The sequence below is a fragment of the Mobula hypostoma genome, chromosome 6, assembly GCF_963921235.1.
Source record: "Mobula hypostoma chromosome 6, sMobHyp1.1, whole genome shotgun sequence".
Classification (NCBI taxonomy): Eukaryota; Metazoa; Chordata; class Chondrichthyes; order Myliobatiformes; family Myliobatidae; genus Mobula; species Mobula hypostoma.
The window spans coordinates 96,105,894-96,125,607 of NC_086102.1; the positions used below are offsets into that span (position 1 = coordinate 96,105,894).

At 44.7% G+C, this 19,714-nt stretch overlaps 1 protein-coding gene across 5 annotated transcripts in view; it reads right to left on the reverse strand.

Annotated features, from left to right (window-relative positions):
- LOC134348223 (phosphorylase b kinase regulatory subunit alpha, liver isoform-like) overlaps positions 1-19,714 on the reverse strand; it is a 180,406-nt gene that overhangs the window by 115,754 nt on the left and 44,938 nt on the right. For all 5 annotated transcript variants that reach the window (XM_063051276.1, XM_063051274.1, XM_063051273.1 and 2 more), the window contains 4 exons: positions 17,872-17,952; positions 13,091-13,189; positions 11,632-11,778; positions 2,518-2,571 (listed from right to left, as the gene is read on the reverse strand). In XM_063051276.1, coding sequence (XP_062907346.1) covers positions 2,518-2,571; positions 11,632-11,778; positions 13,091-13,189; positions 17,872-17,952 — 381 coding nt within the window. The remainder of the gene's footprint in view (positions 1-2,517; positions 2,572-11,631; positions 11,779-13,090; positions 13,190-17,871; positions 17,953-19,714) is intronic.

Consider the following 19,714-nt stretch of genomic DNA (forward strand, 5'->3'; position numbering starts at 1 on the left):
ATACTCATCTCACTAACACAGCTCATACTTATCTCATCTCGCTACCATAGACCATAATCATCTCACTACCACATATCATACTCATCTCATCTCACTACCACAGATCATACTCTTATCACTACCACAGATCATACTCATCCCATCACACAGATCATACTCATCTCACTACCACAGACCATACTCATCCCATCACACAGATCATACTCATCTCATCTCACTACCACAGACCATACTCATCTCACTACCACAGACCATACTCATCCCATCACACAGATCATACTCATCTCATCTCACTAACACAGATCATACTCATCTCATTACCACAGATCATACTCATCTCACTACCACAGATTATACTAACATCATCTCACTACCACAGATCATACTCATCTCATCTCACTACCATAGATCATACTCATTTCATCTCACTACCACAGATCATACTCATCTCATCTCACTAGCACAGATCATACTCATATCACTACCACAGATCATACTCATCTCATCGCACAACCACAGATCATACTCATCTCACTAACACAGATCATATTCATCTCATCTCACTACCACAGATCATAGTCATCTCATCTCACTACCACAGATCATATTCATCTCATCTACTACCATAGATCATACTCATCTCATCTCACTACCCACACTTGCCTTCATATGGTTTCAGATAAGGTCCCAGTATCACCACCAAAAGATTTCCGAAAGCTCTGTGGTCCATGGTGGGAGCAAGGCTGCAGAGAGCACATACAAAGGCCTCACCCTCACAGTGTCCAATTGCCACTCACAACTTGAGCTGTCACACATCGTCCACCAATTCTAAATGCTTCTAAAATACTGTTTAAGTAATAGACTTAAAAATAAAAACAAAATCCCATAAAACCAAATTAAAAGTGGAATTTAACAGAAAGTTGTGATTTTAATCTGTTACGAAAAACATCAAAACCATTAGCATTACTTACCTGTCTTGTGAAGGTCAGTAATTGTGTCAAACAGACTGAGCACAATGGATACACAGCATGAAGCTGAAGGGCCAGATATGAAGTGCTAATCTCAGCCGTGCGTCTGGAATAAATTCTAAATTATCCAGGACACAGCATCCCACCTGATTGGCACTGCATGCAATACACAAAAAACATCCATTCTGCCCACCATGGGTACATACTGCCTTCTGTGTGGACTCGTTACTCACCCAGACAACTGCAATAGCACCTTTCAAATCTGTGATCTCTATCACCAACACAACAAAGGCATCAGGTGTAAGAGATCACCACTACCTACAGTTACCCCTCCATGTTGTTCATCAAGTGACCGGGAAATATAAAACCATTCTTTCATCATCTCTGGATCCAAGTATTTGAACTCTCTCCCCATAGGCACTGGGAATGCAACTTTATCGTAAGGACTGCAGTGGCTCACCCTTACTTCTTCATAGCCAACTGGGCAAGACAAATAATAAATACAGTGGATTCTGGATAATTGGGCCATTAGTTAATCGGGGCAGCTAACTCTTAAAGAACAAGAACTAATCAATAAAATAGCCAGGATTCCCTTTGTTTGTTTGGGAACTATGCCGTGTAATTGGGGATGGAGGCTGTCACCAAACAGTTTCTAACTGTCATCAGTCACAGGCACTTGTGTGGCTGTCAGACACAACACTGTGCTTAAAGCCAACAGTTTTTAACAAGGGTCAGTTGCATGTGTTTGTGTTGTAAAAGCAGTGATTTTTGTCACTGATGGTTGATGAGAAATAAACAGCAAGACAACTCAGAACTGTTTTGCTCACTGCAGTTTCGAGAATTCAGGTTTGGTGATGCCAGAAATGACCAGGAGTGAAAATGAAATGATTTCATTGCTTTAACAAGAAAGGAACTACGAAGAATTTGAAGGTATTAGCAATCACCTTGAATGTTACAATGAAAACGAAGATTTGGAGGAAAGGATTGTGTGAAGACAGTCCATTATCTATACTAGGTGTCTGCACTGACTTTGTTCATTTACATCAGTGTACGCTGGATAAATTCCTCCATCCATAACTATTAGGAACAAATATACAGCTTTATAGTCCTGTAGTAGTACTGACAATGTTCTAACTTATTCTGTTTTCATTCAAATACATAATATGTTACTCCGTTAAATGGTAACTTCCCTTTTTTACCTTTTAACTATTTCCATGAAACTTTGGCTAACTGGGGCAAATGCTTAATTGGGCCAAAATGTACTGGTCCCAATGTGTCCCAATTAACCAGAATCCACCGTACTTCCCTGCAAAACCCTTGAAAAATTAATAAATGAAAAAGTGACTGCAACAGCTTTCCGTATGCACATGCTACAGTGCTGAAACGCAGAATTCTGAAACACAAACTACATGCATTGGAGCTAAGCTAAGTTGCCCTCACTCCCTTGAACTACTAGGATCTGACTCACTGATTTTTGCAGATTTCCCATTTGGTCAAATGATGCACGTATCAATTAATATGCAACATAAAATAATCTCTGTATACCAACCTCTCTTGGAGTTTTGTATCCATCTCTTAGAAATCGACAGCAGCCATATCGTCCCTGTACAACAGAAGTTAAACAATCACTAACAAAATGTGGGCAGGGCAAGCACAATAGGCTGGACCACATACCACTGCAAAATATGAAGTTATCATTAGAGATAAATCTGTTATGTAGTGACACAGTGTCCACCCCATACAAATGTTTTCCAGGGAATTCCCACCTGACCCGCAAGCTTTGCCTCACAATACACAGATAAATGTACCAGTTAGACACAATCTATGAAGGCTAAAGGTCCAACAGGTAGGCTGCTGTATAAAATATTTTTAAATAAAATGAACAAAATGTAGTGCTCTAGTGCTCATTGACCTCAGAGAACATGCCCTGCACAGTTCCACAGATATCAGACAAATAAAACAGTCCTTTGAATGATTCGGCCTTTCACCTGGGGTAACTGTTAATCAGCTCACCAGAGGCTTCTCGTTCTCCTTCCATGGTGAGTTGCAGCAACCTCTACAGGTGGACGTAGACAGCCCCAATCACAAGAGAGGAAAGGATGTAGGTAAACACTCACAAACAAGAGAAAATCTGCAGATAATGGAAATCCAAGCAACACACACAAAATGCTGGAGGAACTCAGCAGCCCTGGCAGCAACTATGGAAAAGACGTTTTGGATCGAGACCCTTACCGGCCTGATTAGCTCTGGACCTCCCAACCACTGCCGCCAACCTCATAGTTCCCTCACCCCACACTTCCTGTTTCTACCTCCTACCCAAGATCCACAAACCTGCCCGTCCAAGTAGACCGATTGTTTCAGCTTGTTCCTGCCCCACTGAACTCATATTTGCATACCTCGACTCTGTTTTATCCCCCCTAGTGCAGATCCTACCTACCTACATCTGTGACACCTCACACGCTCTAGATCTTTTTAATGATTTCGAGAACCCTGGCCCCCATCATCTTATTTTCACCACGGATGTCCAGTCCCTATACACCTCCATCCCCCATCAGGAATGCCTCAAAGCTCTCTCATTTCTTTCTGGACACCAAACCCAAACAGTTCCCCTCCACCACCACTCTCCTGTGTCTGGCAGAACTTACCCTCACTCTTCATAATTTCTCCTTTGGCTCTTCCCACGTCCTTCAAACAAAAGGTGTAGGCATGGGCACTCGCATTGGTCCCAGCTATGCCTGCCTGTTTGTTGGCTTCGTGGAACAGTCTATGTTCCAAGCCTACACTGGTGTCACTCCCCAACTTTTCCTACGCTACACTGATGACTGCATTGGGGTTGACTCCTGCAACCATGCAGAATGCACTGACTTCATCAACTTTCCTTCCAATTTCCACTCTGCCATCAAATTTACCTGCTCCAGGTGTGAGCCACGGTGGCAGGGCCTCTGGCACTGAGTCTGACCCTGTGGTGCAGAAGGGTGGGACGGAGAAGAGGAGAGCTGTCGTCATTGGAGACTCTATAGTCAGGGGAGCAGACAGGAGATTTTGTGGACGTAAGAAGGACACCCGTATGGTTTGTTGCCTCCCGGATGCCAGGGTCCAGGATGTCTCTAACCGGGTACACAACATCCTGGTACGAGAGGGAAAGCAACCAGAAGTCGTGATACATGTTGCCACCAACGACATAGGCAGGAAGAGGGATGAGGTCCTGAAGTGTGAGTTTCGGGAACTAGGCAGAAGGCTGAAGAACAGGACCTCAAGGGTAGCATTGCCAGTGCTACGTGACAGTGATGGTAAGAATTGGAGGAGATGGCAGTTGAATGCGTGGCTGAGGAGTTGGTGCAGGGAGCAGGGTTTTAGATTTTTGGATCATTTGGATCTCTTCTGGGGAAGGTGGGACCTGTACAGATTGGACGGGTTGCACCTGAACACGAGGGGGAGCAATATTCTTGCAGGTAGGTTTGCTAGCATGGTTCAGGAGGGTTTAAACTAATTTGCGAGGGGGATGGGACCCGGAGCAATAGAGCAGTGAAAGAAGTGCATGGAGTAAAGCCAGATCTAACATATAGAGAGGCTTCGAGGAAAGAGAAGCAGAATAAAGGGTGTAAAGGTAGTAAGGTAGAAGAGCTAAAGTGTGTGTACCTTAATGCAAGAAGCATCAGGAATAAAGGTGATGAACTGAGAGTTTGGATACATACATGGAATTATGATGTAGTGGTCATTACAGAGACTTGGCTGGCACCAGGCCAGGAATGGATTCGCAATATTCCTGAATTTCAGTGCTTTAAAAGGGATAGAGAGGGCAGAAAAAGGGGAGGAGGGGTGGCATTACTGGTCAGGGATACTATTACAGCTACAGAAAGGGTGGGTGATATAGCAGGATCCTCTTTTGAGTCAGTATGGGTGGAAGTCAGGAACAGGAAGGGAGCAATTACTCTATTGAGGGTATTCTACAGGCCCCCTGGAAGCAGCAGAGATACAGAGGAGCAGATTGGGAGGCAGATTTTGGAAAGGTGCAAAAATAACAGGGTTGTTATCATGGGTGACTTTAACTTTCCTAATATTGATAGGCACCTGATTAGTTCCAAGGGTTTAGATGGGGCAGAGTTTATTAAGTGTGTCCAGGACAGATTCCTGTCACAGTATGTGGACAGGCCGACTAGGGGGAATGCCATACTAGATCTAGTACTAGGTAACGAACCAGGTCAGGTCACAGATCTCTCAGTGGGTGAGCATCTGGGGGACAGTGACCACCGCTCCCTGGCCTTTAGCATTATCATGGAAAAGGATAGAATCAGAGAGGACAGGAAAATTTTTAATTGGGGAAGGGCAAGTTATGAGGCTATAAGGCTAGAACTTGCGGGTGTGAATTGGGATGATGTTTTTGCAGGGAAATGTACTATGGACATGTGGTTGATGTTTAGAGATCTCTTGCAGGATGTTAGGTATAAATTTGTCCTGGTGAGGAAGATAAAAACCATGGGTGACAAGTGAGGTGGAAAATCTAGTCAGGAGGAAGAAGGCAGCATACATGAGGTTTAGGAAGCAAGGATCAGATGGGTCTATATTGAGGAATATAGGGAAGCAAGAAAGGAGCTTAAGAAGGGGCTGAGAAGAGCAAGAAGGGAGCATGAGAAGGCCTTGGCGAGTAGGGTAAAGGAAAACCCCAAGGCATTCTTCAATTATGTGAAGAACAAAAGGATGACAGGAGTGTAGGTAGGACTGATTAGAGATAAAGGTGGGAAGATGTGCCTGGAGGCTGTGGAAGTGAGTGAGGTCCTCAATGAATACTTCTCTTTGGTATTCACCAATGAGAGAGAACTTGATGACAGTGAGGACAATATGAGTGAGGTTGATGTTCTGGAGCATGTTGATATTAAGGGAGAGGAGATTTGTATTTGTTAAAATACATTAGGACGGATAAGTCCCTGGGGCCTGACGGAATATTCCCCAGGCTGCTCCATGAGGCGAGGGAAGGATTGCTGAGCCGCTGGCTGGGATCTTTATGTCCTCGTTGTCCACGGGAATGGTACCAGAGGATTGGAGGGAGGCGAATGTTGTCCCCTTGTTCAAAAAAGGTAGTAGGGATAATCCGGGTAACTACAGACCAGTGAGCCTTACGTCTGCGGTGGGAAAGCTGTTGGAAAAGATTCTTAGAGATAGGATCTACGGGCATTTAGAGAATCATGGTCTGATCAGGGACAGTCAGCATGGATTTGTGAAGGGCAGATCGTGTCTAACAAGCCTGATAGAGTTCTTTGAGGAGGTGACCAGGCATATAGATGAGGGTAATGCAGTGGATGTGATCTACATGGATTTTAGTAAGGCATTTGACAAGTTTCCACACGGTAGACTTATTCAGAAAGTCAGAAGGCATGGGATCCAGGGAAATTTGGCCAGGTGGATTCAGAACTGACTTGCCTGCAGAAGGCTCGTGGTGGAGGGAGTACATTCTGATTGGAGGGTTGTGACTAGTGGTGTCCCACAAGGATCTGTTCTGGGACCTCTACTTTTCGTGATTTTTATTAATGACCTGGATGTGGGGGTAGAAGGGTGGGTTGGCAAGTTTGCAGACGACACAAAGGTTGGTGGTGTTGTGGATAATGTGGAGGATTGTCGAAGATTGCAGAGAGACATTGATAGGATGCAGAAGTGGGCTGAGAAGTGGCAGATGGAGTTCAACCCAGAGAAGTGTGGGGTGGTACACTTTGGAAGGACAAATTCCAAGGCAGAGTACAAAGTAAATGGCAGGATACTTGGTAGTGTGAAGGAGCAGAGCGATCTGGGGGTACATGTCCGCAGATCCCTGAAAGTTGCCTCACAGGTGGATAGGGTAGTTAAGAAAGCTTATGGGGTGTTAGCATTCATAAGTTGAGGGATAGAGTTTAAGAGTCGTGATGTATTGATGCAGCTCTATAAAACTCTGGTTAGGCCACACTTGGAGTACTGTGTCCAGTTCCGGTCATCTCACTATAGGAAGGATGTGGAAGCATTGGAAAGGATACAGAGGAGATTTACCTGGATACTGCCTGGTTTAGAGAGTATGCATTATTTTCAGAGATTAAGGAAGCTAGGGCTTTACTCTTCGGAGAGGAGGATGAGAGGAGATATGATAGAGGTGTACAAGATATTAAGAGGAATAGATAGAGTGGATAGCCAGCGCCTCTTCCCCAGGGCACCACTGCTCAATACAAGAGGACATGGCTTTAAGGTAAGGGGTGGGAAATTCAAGGGGGATATTAGAGGAAGGCTTTTTTACTCAGAGAGTGGTTGGTGTGTGGAATGCACTGCCTGACTCAGTGGTGGAGGCAGATACACTCGTGAAGTTTAAGAGACTACTAGACAGGTATATGGAGGAATTTAATGTAGGGGGTTATATAGGAGGCAGGGTTTGAGGGTCGGCACAACATTGTGGGCCAAAGGGCCTGTCATGTGCTGTACTATTCTATGTTCTATGTTCATTTCCAACACCTCCCCCCACCCCACCTTTCTCAATCTCTCTGTTTCTGTCTCTGGAGGCAGCTTGTCTGCTCATGTTTATTATAAACCCGCTGACTCTCACACCCACCTGGACTATACCTCTTCCCCCCATTACTTGTAAAAACGTCATCCCCTTCTCTCAATTCCTCCGTCTCCGCCACATCTGCTCTCAGGATGAGACATTATGTTCCAGAAGCAAGGAGATGTACTTCTTCTGCAAAGCAAGGGGCTTCCCTTCCTCCACCATCAACGATGCCCTCAACCACATCTCTTCCATTTCATGCATGTCTGCCTTCACCCCATCCTCCCACCACCTCACCAGGGATAGGGTTCCTCTTGTCCTCACCTACTGCCCCAGCAGTCTCCACGTCCAGCACATAATTCTCTAAAATTTCCGCCATCTCCAATGGGATCGTATCACCAAGCACATCTTGCCCTCCCCCCCACCCCCCCAGCTTTCTGCTTTCTGCAGGACCACTGCCTAAGTGACTCCCTTCTCTATCTGTCCCACCTCACTGAACTCCCTCCTGGCACTTATCCTTGCAAGTGGAACAAATGTCACACCTGCCCCTACACCTCCTCCCTCACTACAATTCAGGGCCCCGGACAGTCCTTCCAGGGACTGTATCCAGTGCTCCTGGTGTGGCCTCCTGAATATCGGTGAGACTCATTGTGGATTGGGAGACTGCTTCGCTGAACGTCTACACTCCATCTGCCAGAAACAGCGGGATCTCCCGGTAGCCACCAGTTTTAATTCCACTTCCCATTCCGACATGTCAGTCCATGGCCTCCTCTGCTGTCTGTGGTGATGAGACCACACTCAGGCTGGAGGAGCAACACCTTGCATTCCTTCAGGGTAGCCTCCAACCTGATGGCATGAACATCAATTTCTCAAACTTCTGGTAATGTCCCCTCCCCCTTCACCATTCCCCATTCCCATTTCCCTCTCTCACCTTATCTCCTTAACCTACCCATCACCTCCCTATGGGTCTCCTTCCCCTTCTCTTTCTTCCATGGCCTTCTGTCCTCTCCTATCAGACTCGCCATTCTCCATCCCTGTATCTCTTTCACCAAGCAACTTCCCAACTCTTTAGTTCACCCCTCTCCCACTTCCTAGTTTCACCTATCTCCTTGTGTTTCTTCCTCCCCTGTAACTCTGACTCATCATTTTGTCTCCAGTCCTAATGAAGGGCCTCAGCCCAAAACATCGACTATACTCTTCTCCACAGATGCTGTAGATGCCTGGTTCCTATGGTTGTCATAGCTGGGGGGTGGTAGTGGAGATAAACTCCAAATGTCTCTAACAGCCTCTGACAACCAAGTCCAACTCTTGGCCTCTACGCATGACCTAGCTACTAGGCCCAGCAGAACTGTTTCTACTGACAAGGGAAGGGCCAAAGGCCAACCACAGGTGCCTCAAAACCAGTTTTTTCAGGCAGCTGGGACTCGTAAGCCTTGGATGGCAGCCCGCCGAGGAGTAGAAAAACCCATGGGAAAGGCTTTGGGAGTAAATCCCAAGGAAGAAATCTGGAGCCGAGGTCCCCAAGGCAGTTTGATGTTGTTCACAACTTCACTCTGGTAGCTTCTGTGACGACACTGGTGCCAAGCTGTATCGGCGCTTGCTCTCCCCTTGGACTACATCAGTGACGTGGAGAGGGGGAACCCGCTACATGGGCAACAGCCGGTTCTTCAATCCTTCCCACCCAGGCTCGCGCCCTGCAGAGGACACAGTTTACGAGAGACACAAATCCATAATCCCCTGGGATCAACGGCTGCCGACTAAATATGCTGTGGCACGTGGCCAAGTGGTTAAGGCGTCGGTCTAGTGATCTGAAGGTCGCTAGTTCGAGCCTCAGCTGAGGCAGTGTGTTGTGTCCTTGAGCAAGGCACTTAACCACACATTGCTCTGTGATGACACCGGTGCCAAGCTGTATGGGTCCTAGTGCCCTTCCCTTGAACAACATCGGTGGCGTGGAGAGGGGAGACTTGTAGCATGGGCAACTGCCAGTCTTCCATATAACCTTGCCCAGGCCTCAGTCAACATCAAAAATGGATGGACAGCCGAAGAAGAAGAAGATGACTAAATATGCTGCCTGGCCTGCTGAGTTCCTTCAGCATTTGTGACAGGTGAACACTCAGTCCATCCAGCTGGTACAGGGGTACAGGGGTACAGGTGTCCTGGCTGACCTGCATCATTTCCATTACTGACCTTGTTTGTCCTTCAATACTTCTGCCTACATAAATCAATTTCAGTTGATGAAGCCCTCCAATGGCACTCCACCGCATTATTTTGGGGGAGGCAGAGCTAAGAGTCCTACTACCCTTTGTGTGAAGGAACATCACATAATAGTTATCTAACCTTGAGTTTCTGCCCTCTTGTTTGCCTGCAAGATGGTTTCCGTTGTCTATCCCCTCAATTCTTTTTGATTGTCCTCAACAAGATACCTCTCTACAAAAGATGATACAGGAGTGAGCAACTGTGTGGATTGGAGGAAATGAGTTGCCTCTGGAAAGGAATTACCGGAATTCTGCAATGCTGGAGCATAATTTCTACCCCTCACAATTTCAGCAGCCAGGAGTTAAAGCCACCAACATGTCCTTTATCTCTAGGGATTATCTCTTTGCTTTACTGATTTTGGTATTCACATCTCTATCTATTGCTGCTTCTCCTTCATTTAGAAAGTCTACTGTTCTTGAATCCAAAGTGAATAATCTTACACTTCCCTACAGTGAGTTCATCTGCTACTCTACCATTCACTTTATTTATCAATCACCCTTTGCAACTATCTGCAACAAATTATTTTCTGTAAAATCCACTTGACAGAATCAGCATAATTATACACAAACAAGAAAAAATCTGCAGATGCTGGAAATCAAAGTAATACATACAAAATGCTTGAGGAACTCAGCAGGCCAGGCAGCACCTATGGAAAAGAGTAATAGGCATCTGTTAGTCTTGTGAGACCATGGATTTGTGCCTTGGAAGGTTTCCAGGGCACAGGCCTGGGCGAGGTTATATGGAAGACCGGCAGTTGCCCATGCTACAAGTCTCCCCTCTCCAAGTCACCGATGTTGTCCAAGGGAAAGGCACTAGGGCTAATACAGCTTAGTACTGGTGTCGTCGCACAGCAATGTGTGGTTAAGTGCCTTGCTCAAGGATACAACGCGCTGCCTCAACTGAGGCTCAAACTAGTGACCTTCGGATCACTAGACCGATGCCTTAACCACTTGGCCACGCGTAAACAGTTGGTGTTTTGGGCAGAAACCCTTCATCAGGACTGGGAAAAGAGATTAGAAGTCAGCATAAGAAGATAAAGAGGAAGGGAGGAAGAAGTACAAAGTAGGAAGGGTTAGTAAAGAGCTGGTAAGTCAATTGGTGAAAGAGATACAGGGCTGGAGAAGGGGGAATCTGATAGGAGAGGACAGAAGGCCATAGAAGAAAGGGGAGGACTACCAGAGGGAGGTGATGGGCAGGTAAGGAGAAAAGGTGAGAGAGAGAGAAAGAGTGAAGGAGGGAGAGCAATTACTGGAAGTTCGAAAATTGATGTTTGAGAAATCGATATAATTATACATATAGCTCTCAGTTGCCTCATCCTAGTCATTTATAAACACAGTGCTGCTATCCACTTCCTGTCAACTGGTTTACTGCTTCATTCTCACACTCACTTTCATCCTCCTAACCAATTCTTTACCGAGGACATTGGAAAGGACATATATAAGAGTCAATAAGAGGCAACATCCATCATCATGAACTCCCCACCATGTGGGCCATGCCCTCCTCTCAATGCTGTCATCGAACAGGAGACACTGGAGCCTACAGACTTAAACATCAAGGCTCAATTTCTCCCCACTGCCACGAGGAATCAACCTGAAAAAATTTTTTTCTCTCTCTTTGATCTTACATGAGTGTTGCTACTTTTTCTTGCATATAAAACTTATGTTTAATTTATGTTATCTTAAGTTTATTTTAATTTATATTTGTCCTCATAATGTAGTGTTGCTGCCGGTGAAAGCTAATTTTCATATCCTACACCCTTTCCCCTGTGTTTGTATGCCCATGACAACAATAAACTTGAACTTGCAATAGTCTCCAAATCCAGATTCTCCCAATTCCTTGGGTTGAATCTCACTGAAATCAACTTGGTCAGCTGCAGAGAACACAGTTGTTCAATGTACGGGAGCTTACTTGCAGCTTGGTAATGATTTCATTCTTTGTCACATTCACCAGATCAATGTCTTCCACAGCAAAGGCAGGGTAGGAAATAATTGAAAGCAGCCCAGCATCAATCTCTTTTGATGTAGACGCTCTGGGTAGCATAGAAAGAAGAATGGACTGGAATAGAAGAAAAAAATCAATTAATCGCAATCAAACCAATGTACTTGGACTGACCCATGGAAAAGATCTGGCCCAAATTGTATCCCAGACTATGTCATTAGCTCCTACACAGATCAGTTGGCAGAGGTATTTGCAGATAGTTTTAACCTTTCCCTGCATCAATCTTAGATTCCCATCTGCTTTAGGAAGACCAATTTCCTAGAGTCTAAGAGAAACAAGGTAATGTGCCTCAACGGCTGCCAGCCAGTAATTCTAACATCCACCATCACAAAGTGCTTTGAGAGGCTGGTCATGGCATGCCTTAACTCCAGCCTCCTAGACAACCTCGACCCACTACAGTTGCCTGCCCCGGAACAGGTCTATGGCAGAAGGCATCTCTTGACCCAATATTCATCTCTGGACCATCTATGGTTTATAATATACAGTCATGCCTTCAGTACTGTAATTCCCAGCAAACTCATCTCCAAATCCCTGGACTTGGGACACATCACCTCTCTTTGCAACTGGATCCTGACTTCCTGACTAACAGACTGTAGTCAACAAGAATAGGTAGCAACACCTCCACATCAAATATCTTAAACACTGGTCCCCAATGAAGCTGTATTCTCAGCCTCCTACTCGACTCCCTACACACACATGATTACGTGGCCAAATTCAGTTCTAACCTTACAAGTTTCCAGATAATACAACACAAGGAGTGAACTTCCTGCCCTGGTCCAACCACATTGATGTCACAGCCAAGGAAGCTCACTAGGGCTTTTACTTCCTCAGGAGGCTAAAGAAATTTGGCAAGCATCACAGCTTGGTATGGGAACTGCACTGCACAGTGCATGAAACCATTGTGTTATCAACACAGCCCAGCACATCACAGAGACATTGACAGAGCTCTTGGCACATCACGGAGACCATCCTACCCTCCATGGACTCTGTCTACACTTCTCATTGCCTTAGTAAAGCAGCCAACATAATCAAAGACCCCTCCTACTACAAGATACCAAACCCTGGAAGCATGTACAACCAGGCTCAAGAACAGTTTCTGTACTGCTGTTGTAGGACTATTTAATGGTTCCCTTGTACAATAAGATGGACTCTTGACTTCAGATCTACCTTACACATTACTGTCTACCTGCACTGCCTCTGTACTCTCACACTTTAATCTGCATTCTGTTACTACTTTACCTTGTACTGCTCAATATACTGTAGATTGAGTACAAGGTGAATTAGTCTGTACAACTGATATGCAAGACCAATTCTAACCTCGGTACAAGTAATAGACCAATTGCAATTCCCAGCACTCCCTCAGGATTACCTGGCAATGTTGTACCTCATCCGGAAGAACATGGATGACTGATCTTGGGCCTCCACAGGCTCCAAACAAATCCAGCTCATCGATTGCCTCCAGAGCTGCCTGCAAGTACAGAGGACAATTAAATGGATCCAAAAACATCCAAGCCAGGCCTGGCCCGTCTACTTGGAGCCAACCATTACCCAGGCTGTCCCATTTCAAGCATTGCTGATCATTTGGATAAATATATCAAACTGGTTCAGCTGGTTTAAATAGTAAAATTCACTTGAATTTGCCACCCAGTTCATGGAAGTAAATGTTTTGTTTCTATGAACATACAACAGGAATTCTGAACTAAAACCTTGCCATTCGTTGAAATTCAATTAAATGTGTTTAAACGATCACTGGGTGAGTCTGGTCTGCTTTTCTCAGCCTTGAGTACAACTTTCTTAATTAAACTTTGACAATTTTCAAGCACAAAGATAAACAGAGGTGTGCATTTAATAAATCTCAAATATTTTAATGAATTGCTATTAACATAATTCCTTAATTTTCTTAAATATCCTTTCAGTGCAAGTGATTGGGGACACGCGCCTTGTTTAATGGAAGCCCATCACAGACAGGCTTGTTAACAGGTGCCTCCACTGTAACACCCTGTCTGCTCTTGAGGTTTACTTGACATAGAGTGGGACATGTCAAACAACTTTATTTTATGTAACTCGTGGTGCTGAGTGCTTTGAAACCAATTATTTGAGTCTGCAACTTAAGTCTGAGAAGTTAGACCCAAATAGGGTCTAAAATAAATTAAGTTAGACCTAAGATCACCACAGTAACTGAGTGAGTGAACTGTACATTTTAACAGTTTTTCTTTTACTTAGGAACCTCAAAACAACAGGAAAATTGAATCCAGCTCCTGAGCTTTGCATTTTCATCTGCAACTCTGAACATAACCCATGGTGATCTTTCTTCTTTGAGTTTTACCCAGCCACCATGTGCACACTGAAGTGCTCTCATGATAAATACTTTAAATGGTGACAGTGGGTTAACCCCAGTGGAACCAAGACAAGTTGGAGCTGGGGCCTCTGTCATACTTTTGAGCACTGCAGGGTAGGCTTGTTACGGAGGAGTACTCTTTATATCAGATTTCACTGGGGCCAAATTCCTCCTTAGAAGGGCAAAGCAAGCATACATTCTTTGCATCTGTCACATGCAATCAACTGCCATGACAAAGCTAATGCTTTGTAACCTCTTTCCGATATCTAACTCCCCACCTGCCCTACAAACATGCCTGTGCTGTGAAATGCAACATTAACATGTGTTAGTCTATGCTCAGTGAGTACAAAACAGGACCTGTGGTCCACAACATCTGCACTGGGACGGGGTGACAGTTAAACAAGCAGAATTATTTTGTTGTTGGAGCTGGAAATAGAGTGTTTCAATACCCTGCTGGCTTCAGCCTTGTGCGTGGTGAAGAAGACTTTGAGGAATCAACAAAGAAAACCCACCTCCACTCTCTACTACTGGAGGCATGGTACTTATGTTCCTGGTTTAATTAAGCTGTCAGGATGCCACGATGGGACCCAGGTATTTACTTCGCAGAACGTCCTTCCAGCCCAATGAGAAGCCATACCAGCAACCCGCTTATTTAATCCTAGTCTAATCACAGAAGAATTTACAATGACCAACCAGTACATCTTTACACTGTGGGAGGAAACCACAGTGGAAGCCCTCACAGTCACAGGAAGAACGTAGAAATTCCTTACAGATGGCGCCAGAATGGAACTCAGAGCTGAATTATTGTCATGCTAACTGCTGGGCTTCTGAGGTGCCTCAGAAGTCGTCTGATATCTCCTTGTTGGATCTGCTTGTGACACAAATACCACAAAGCAACTCACGTCTGAATGTTGTCTAGGTCTTACTGTGCGCAGATATGGGCTGCCACACTTGCTCAGAAATATATTTTCAGATTTCAGTTTCAAAGTTATTTATCACAGGCACAGCATAACTTACAGTGAAATGTGTTTGCGTTAACAACCAACATACCCAACAATGTCACCGAGCTGCGTCTCCATTGAGCTAGTAGCTCAGACTTGGCTGCTTTTTGAGGTTTGTAGGATTGGCTTTGGGGACAGAGAGGGGACTTAGCATTTAGGGACAGACTTGTGGAGGAGTTAGAGGTCAGGCCAGACTCGAGGCCTCCTCTTTGACGTGTGACAAAGGACAGGGCATACAGGTTCTGATGTCAGGCCAGCAGACCAGCAAGAATTAGGGCTGGTGGCCTCCCCCTACAACTACCAGGTCAGCAAGTCATCGATGGGTTCCTGGTTTGAAGTTCCATGCGACCAATGGGAAGGAGGACTGGTGAATCGGCGAGACCAGTATTTGGAGCTTAGTGTTCAGGATATGGAGTTCGGGCAGGATCTTCATTCAACAAGTCGATGATGATGAATGAGGGTCGATATTGAAGACAGAAGCCCGAGAAATGAAAACAGAAGTCCAGCCAAACATCAAGGCCCAGTGGCCAGACCCCTGAACCTGCGAGTCCACTAGGCAAGTTGAAGACCCAATAACTGCGAATCCGCAAGTCCACAGGAGACTGAAGGCCTGGCCTGTGGTTGAAGGACGGTGTACGATTGGAAGGAGGATCGGGGATCATCTAGCTGTTATTGTGTTCCGTTTTGTTCTGCCCAGCAAGCTATGTTGGTGCCAGAATGTCTAGTGACACGAGGGCTGCCATGCCCCCAGCACATCCTTAGGTTATTAATGCCAACAAGACAGGCCACTGTACGTTTCAATGTATGCATGAAAATAAATGAATCCAAATCTGAATCTGAAGTGGTGAATATAACTGAACATTGTACATTGATTAGCACATCAATCATTAGAATCTCAGATGGAGACAAGAGGGTCTACAGGAGCGAGATAGTTGAGTGGAGTCACAGCAACAACCTTGTACTCAACATCAGTAACACCAAAGAGCTGATTGTGGACTTCAGGTGAGAGAACACATACCAGTCCTCACAAAGGTATCAGAAGTGGAGAGAGTGAGCATTTCAAGTTCCTGGCTCAAGATCCCTGAGGATCTAACCTGGTCCCAACATTTTGATGCAGTTATAAAGAAGGCAAGACAGCGGCTATATTTCATTAGGAGTTTGAGGAGATTTGGTTTGTCACCCAAAACACTCAAAAACTTCTGGTATGGGGGGGGTGGGGGCTACTGCACAGGATCCAAAGAAGCTGCAGAAAATTGTAAAATTAGTCAGCTCCATCTTGGGTACTAGTCTCTGTAGTATCCAAGACATCTTCAATGATCGATGCCTCAGAAAGGTGATGACCATTATTAGGACCCCCATTACCCAGGACACGCCCTTTTCTCATTGTTACCGTCAGATAGGAGATACAGAAGCCTGAAGGCACACACTCAGCAATTCAGGAAGTTTCTTTCCCTCTCCCTTCCGATTCCTAAATGGACATTGAACCCATGAACACTACTTCACTTTTTTTTTTTAATTATTTCTGTTTTTGCACCAATTTTAATATACACATATATACTTCCTGTAATTGATCTATTTATTTATTTTCTTTCTATATTATCATGTATTGTATTATACTGCTGCTGCTGCTAAGTTAACAAATTTCACGACATATGCCGGTGATAATAAACTGATTCTTATTCGGACATGTCCATTCTGACATTATGATGGCAGTAAGACCATCTGGTCTAAGTCCTTAAAATTAATGACAATATTGCTCCATATTCTAAGAAGAATTTTAGACTTTCCAACAAGAAGGGTGCCTGGTTATGGATGAAACATTGTGAGGATAAAGATACGTCTGAAATGTCGACTATTTATTCCCTCCAGAGATGCTGCCTGACTTGCTGAGATCCTCCGGCATTTTGTGTGTGTTCCTCAAGACTTCCAGCACTTGCGGAACCTCTTGTGTTTATTGCCATCATATTCTATTCTTCTATTAATAAAATCAAAGATTTCATATGCATTATTCAAAATAAACAGCTCTATCAACAAATCCTGTTACCTTTAAAGTCTCGTTCAAGGTCAAGTTAAAGTTCAAGATTATTGTACACATGTACATCACCAATTGAAACAATGGTCCTCCGGACCAAGGGGCATATACTGTAACTCACACACAACACACAAAGTAATATTACCACAAATAGGCATCCGTTAGTCTCACGAGACCATGGATTTGCGCCTTGGAAGGTTTCCAGGGTGCAGACCTGGGCTAGGTTGTATGGAAGACCGGCAGTTGCCCATGCTGCAAGTCTCCCCTCTCCACGCCACCGATTTTGTCCAAGGGAAGGGCACTAGGGCCAATACAGCTTGGCACCAGTGTCGTCGCAGAGCAATGTGTGGTTAAGTGCCTTGCTCAAGGACACAACACGCTGCCTCAGCTGAGGCTCAAACTAGCGACCTTAAGATCACTAGACCGACACCTTAACCACTTGGCCACGTGCCAACATAAATAACTTAACAAATAATAAGGTGCATTTACGACACAAGTTAGAACGTAAACAGAGGAACATGACTGGCACTTCATATGTGATGAGACGTGGTTGGTGGCAGGGAGTTCAGTGCTCTCGTGGCCTGGGGGAAGAGGCTGGTTCCCATGCTAACAGTTCTTGTCCTACACCTTCAGGTTCTTACACTCCTTGTAAAACTGTACCACTTTAGATTATTTCTCTTCGTTCTTGATATCTCACTTTAAATTTCCCTACACTAATATCAGCTGTAATTGCCTAGCTAATGCATACTGTACTACAGTTTACTGGCGATATTCGTTACCTTGGCCATGCCCACAGAGCTTGCATTCAACTCCGCTATTCCCTGGTTCATTTTATCTCCTCGCTCCCACATGCCATAATCCTAAGAAAAAAGGACACACATCAGTTTTATTTCTTTGCTGTTACTGAGATCATGAATATGTGACAACCACAATGTTAAATTAGCAGGGTCTCATCAGTGGAGAACACATCTAGTTCAAAGACTTCAGCGAGATCACCAAGTTCAGCCTGCAACCGAACCCAGCTGCCATGTCCCACTTATAACAGTGCCAGTGCAGTGGTGTGGCACCAGATTTACTGGAATTGGTATCCGATGTCATATGTACCAACATACAGGGAAAAGCTTGTCATATACAGATCAAATAATAATAATGCCAAATAAACTGTAAAAGTGACAGAGAAACAACAGTGCAGGTGAACACTGAAGTGCAAGTGCACTGACAATTCAAAATGACCTATTGGAAACTGAGCATAGCAGAGTCCTCCCACAAGGATAAAGCACTCCTGGTGGGAGCCAGAAATGTGGAGCTGAAACTTGGTAACAAAAGAAAACTTTTGGCACATTGGCCTTCATAAATCAAAATATTGATTACAAGAGTTGGGATATTATATTGAAGTTGCGTAAGACATTGGTGAGGCCTAATTTACTTTACTTTATTGTCGCCAAACAATTGATACTAGAGCGTACAATCATCACAGCGATATTTGATTCTGCGCTTCGCGCTCCCCGGAGTACAAATCGATAGTAAATATTAAAAATTTAAATTATAAATCATAGATAGAAAATAGAAAAGGGAAAGTAAGATAGTGCAAAAAAATCAAGAGGCAGGTCCAGATATTTGGAGGGTACGGTCCAGATCTGGGTCAGAATCCGGATGGAGTATTGTGTACAGCTGTGATCATCTACCTACAGGGAAGATGTCAGTAAGATTGACAGTCTGCAGAGAAAATTAACGTTGCCAGGATTTGAGGACCCAAGTGATATGGAGAGATTGAATAGCTAGGACTTTATTCCCTGGACCGTAGAAGAATGAGGGGAGATTTGACAGAGGTATACATAATTATGAGGGATAAAGATAGGATGCAAGCAGGCTTTTTGAGGCTGGATGGAACTAGAAATAGAGGTGATGGGGTAAGGGTGAAAGGTGAAATGTTTAAAGGGGAACATCTTCATTCAGAGGATGGTGAGCGTGGAATGAAACTGTCAGTGGAAGTAGTGCATGCGGTTTGATTTCAACATTTAAGAGAAATTAGATATGTACATGGATGGGAGAAGTATGGAGAACCATGGTCTGGGTGGAAGTTGATGGGAATAGGCAGATTAATAGTTTGGCCCAGACTAGATAGGCTGAAGGGCCTGTTTCCTTGCTGAAGTATTCTATGACTCTACGCTGATCTCAGGGAAGACAAGTTTCTTGTCATATGCACAAAGGTACAGGAGGAATGTAAAGCAGTATCATGGGCATATTGGTCCAGTCAACATTTTGCTGGCCTCTTTGGAAACAGCTCAATTTCTGTCTTTAATATCCCTTTTTTTCCCTTTCAATGTTCTTTTGAAGAACCTGACCTGGAGTTACACGCCAACTTCGGTTGTTTGCAGGAATGGGGCCCACTCTCACAACTGGCCGCTATTCGATATCCCAAGGACGCGGCCTAGAAGACTAGCGTGCCTTCTTGGGTTCCAGGATTTCATGGCTCTAGAAGCGTGAAGACTCGAGGTCGGTGCCTCTGCAGGGAATTGTATGTCGTGGGAGACGGATGATCGAAAGCAGTGAGCTGGGTGCTGGCTGTGTGCCCAGAGACCCGAGTTCTTTGGGCAGAGAGCTCGGAAAAAGCAATGCAAC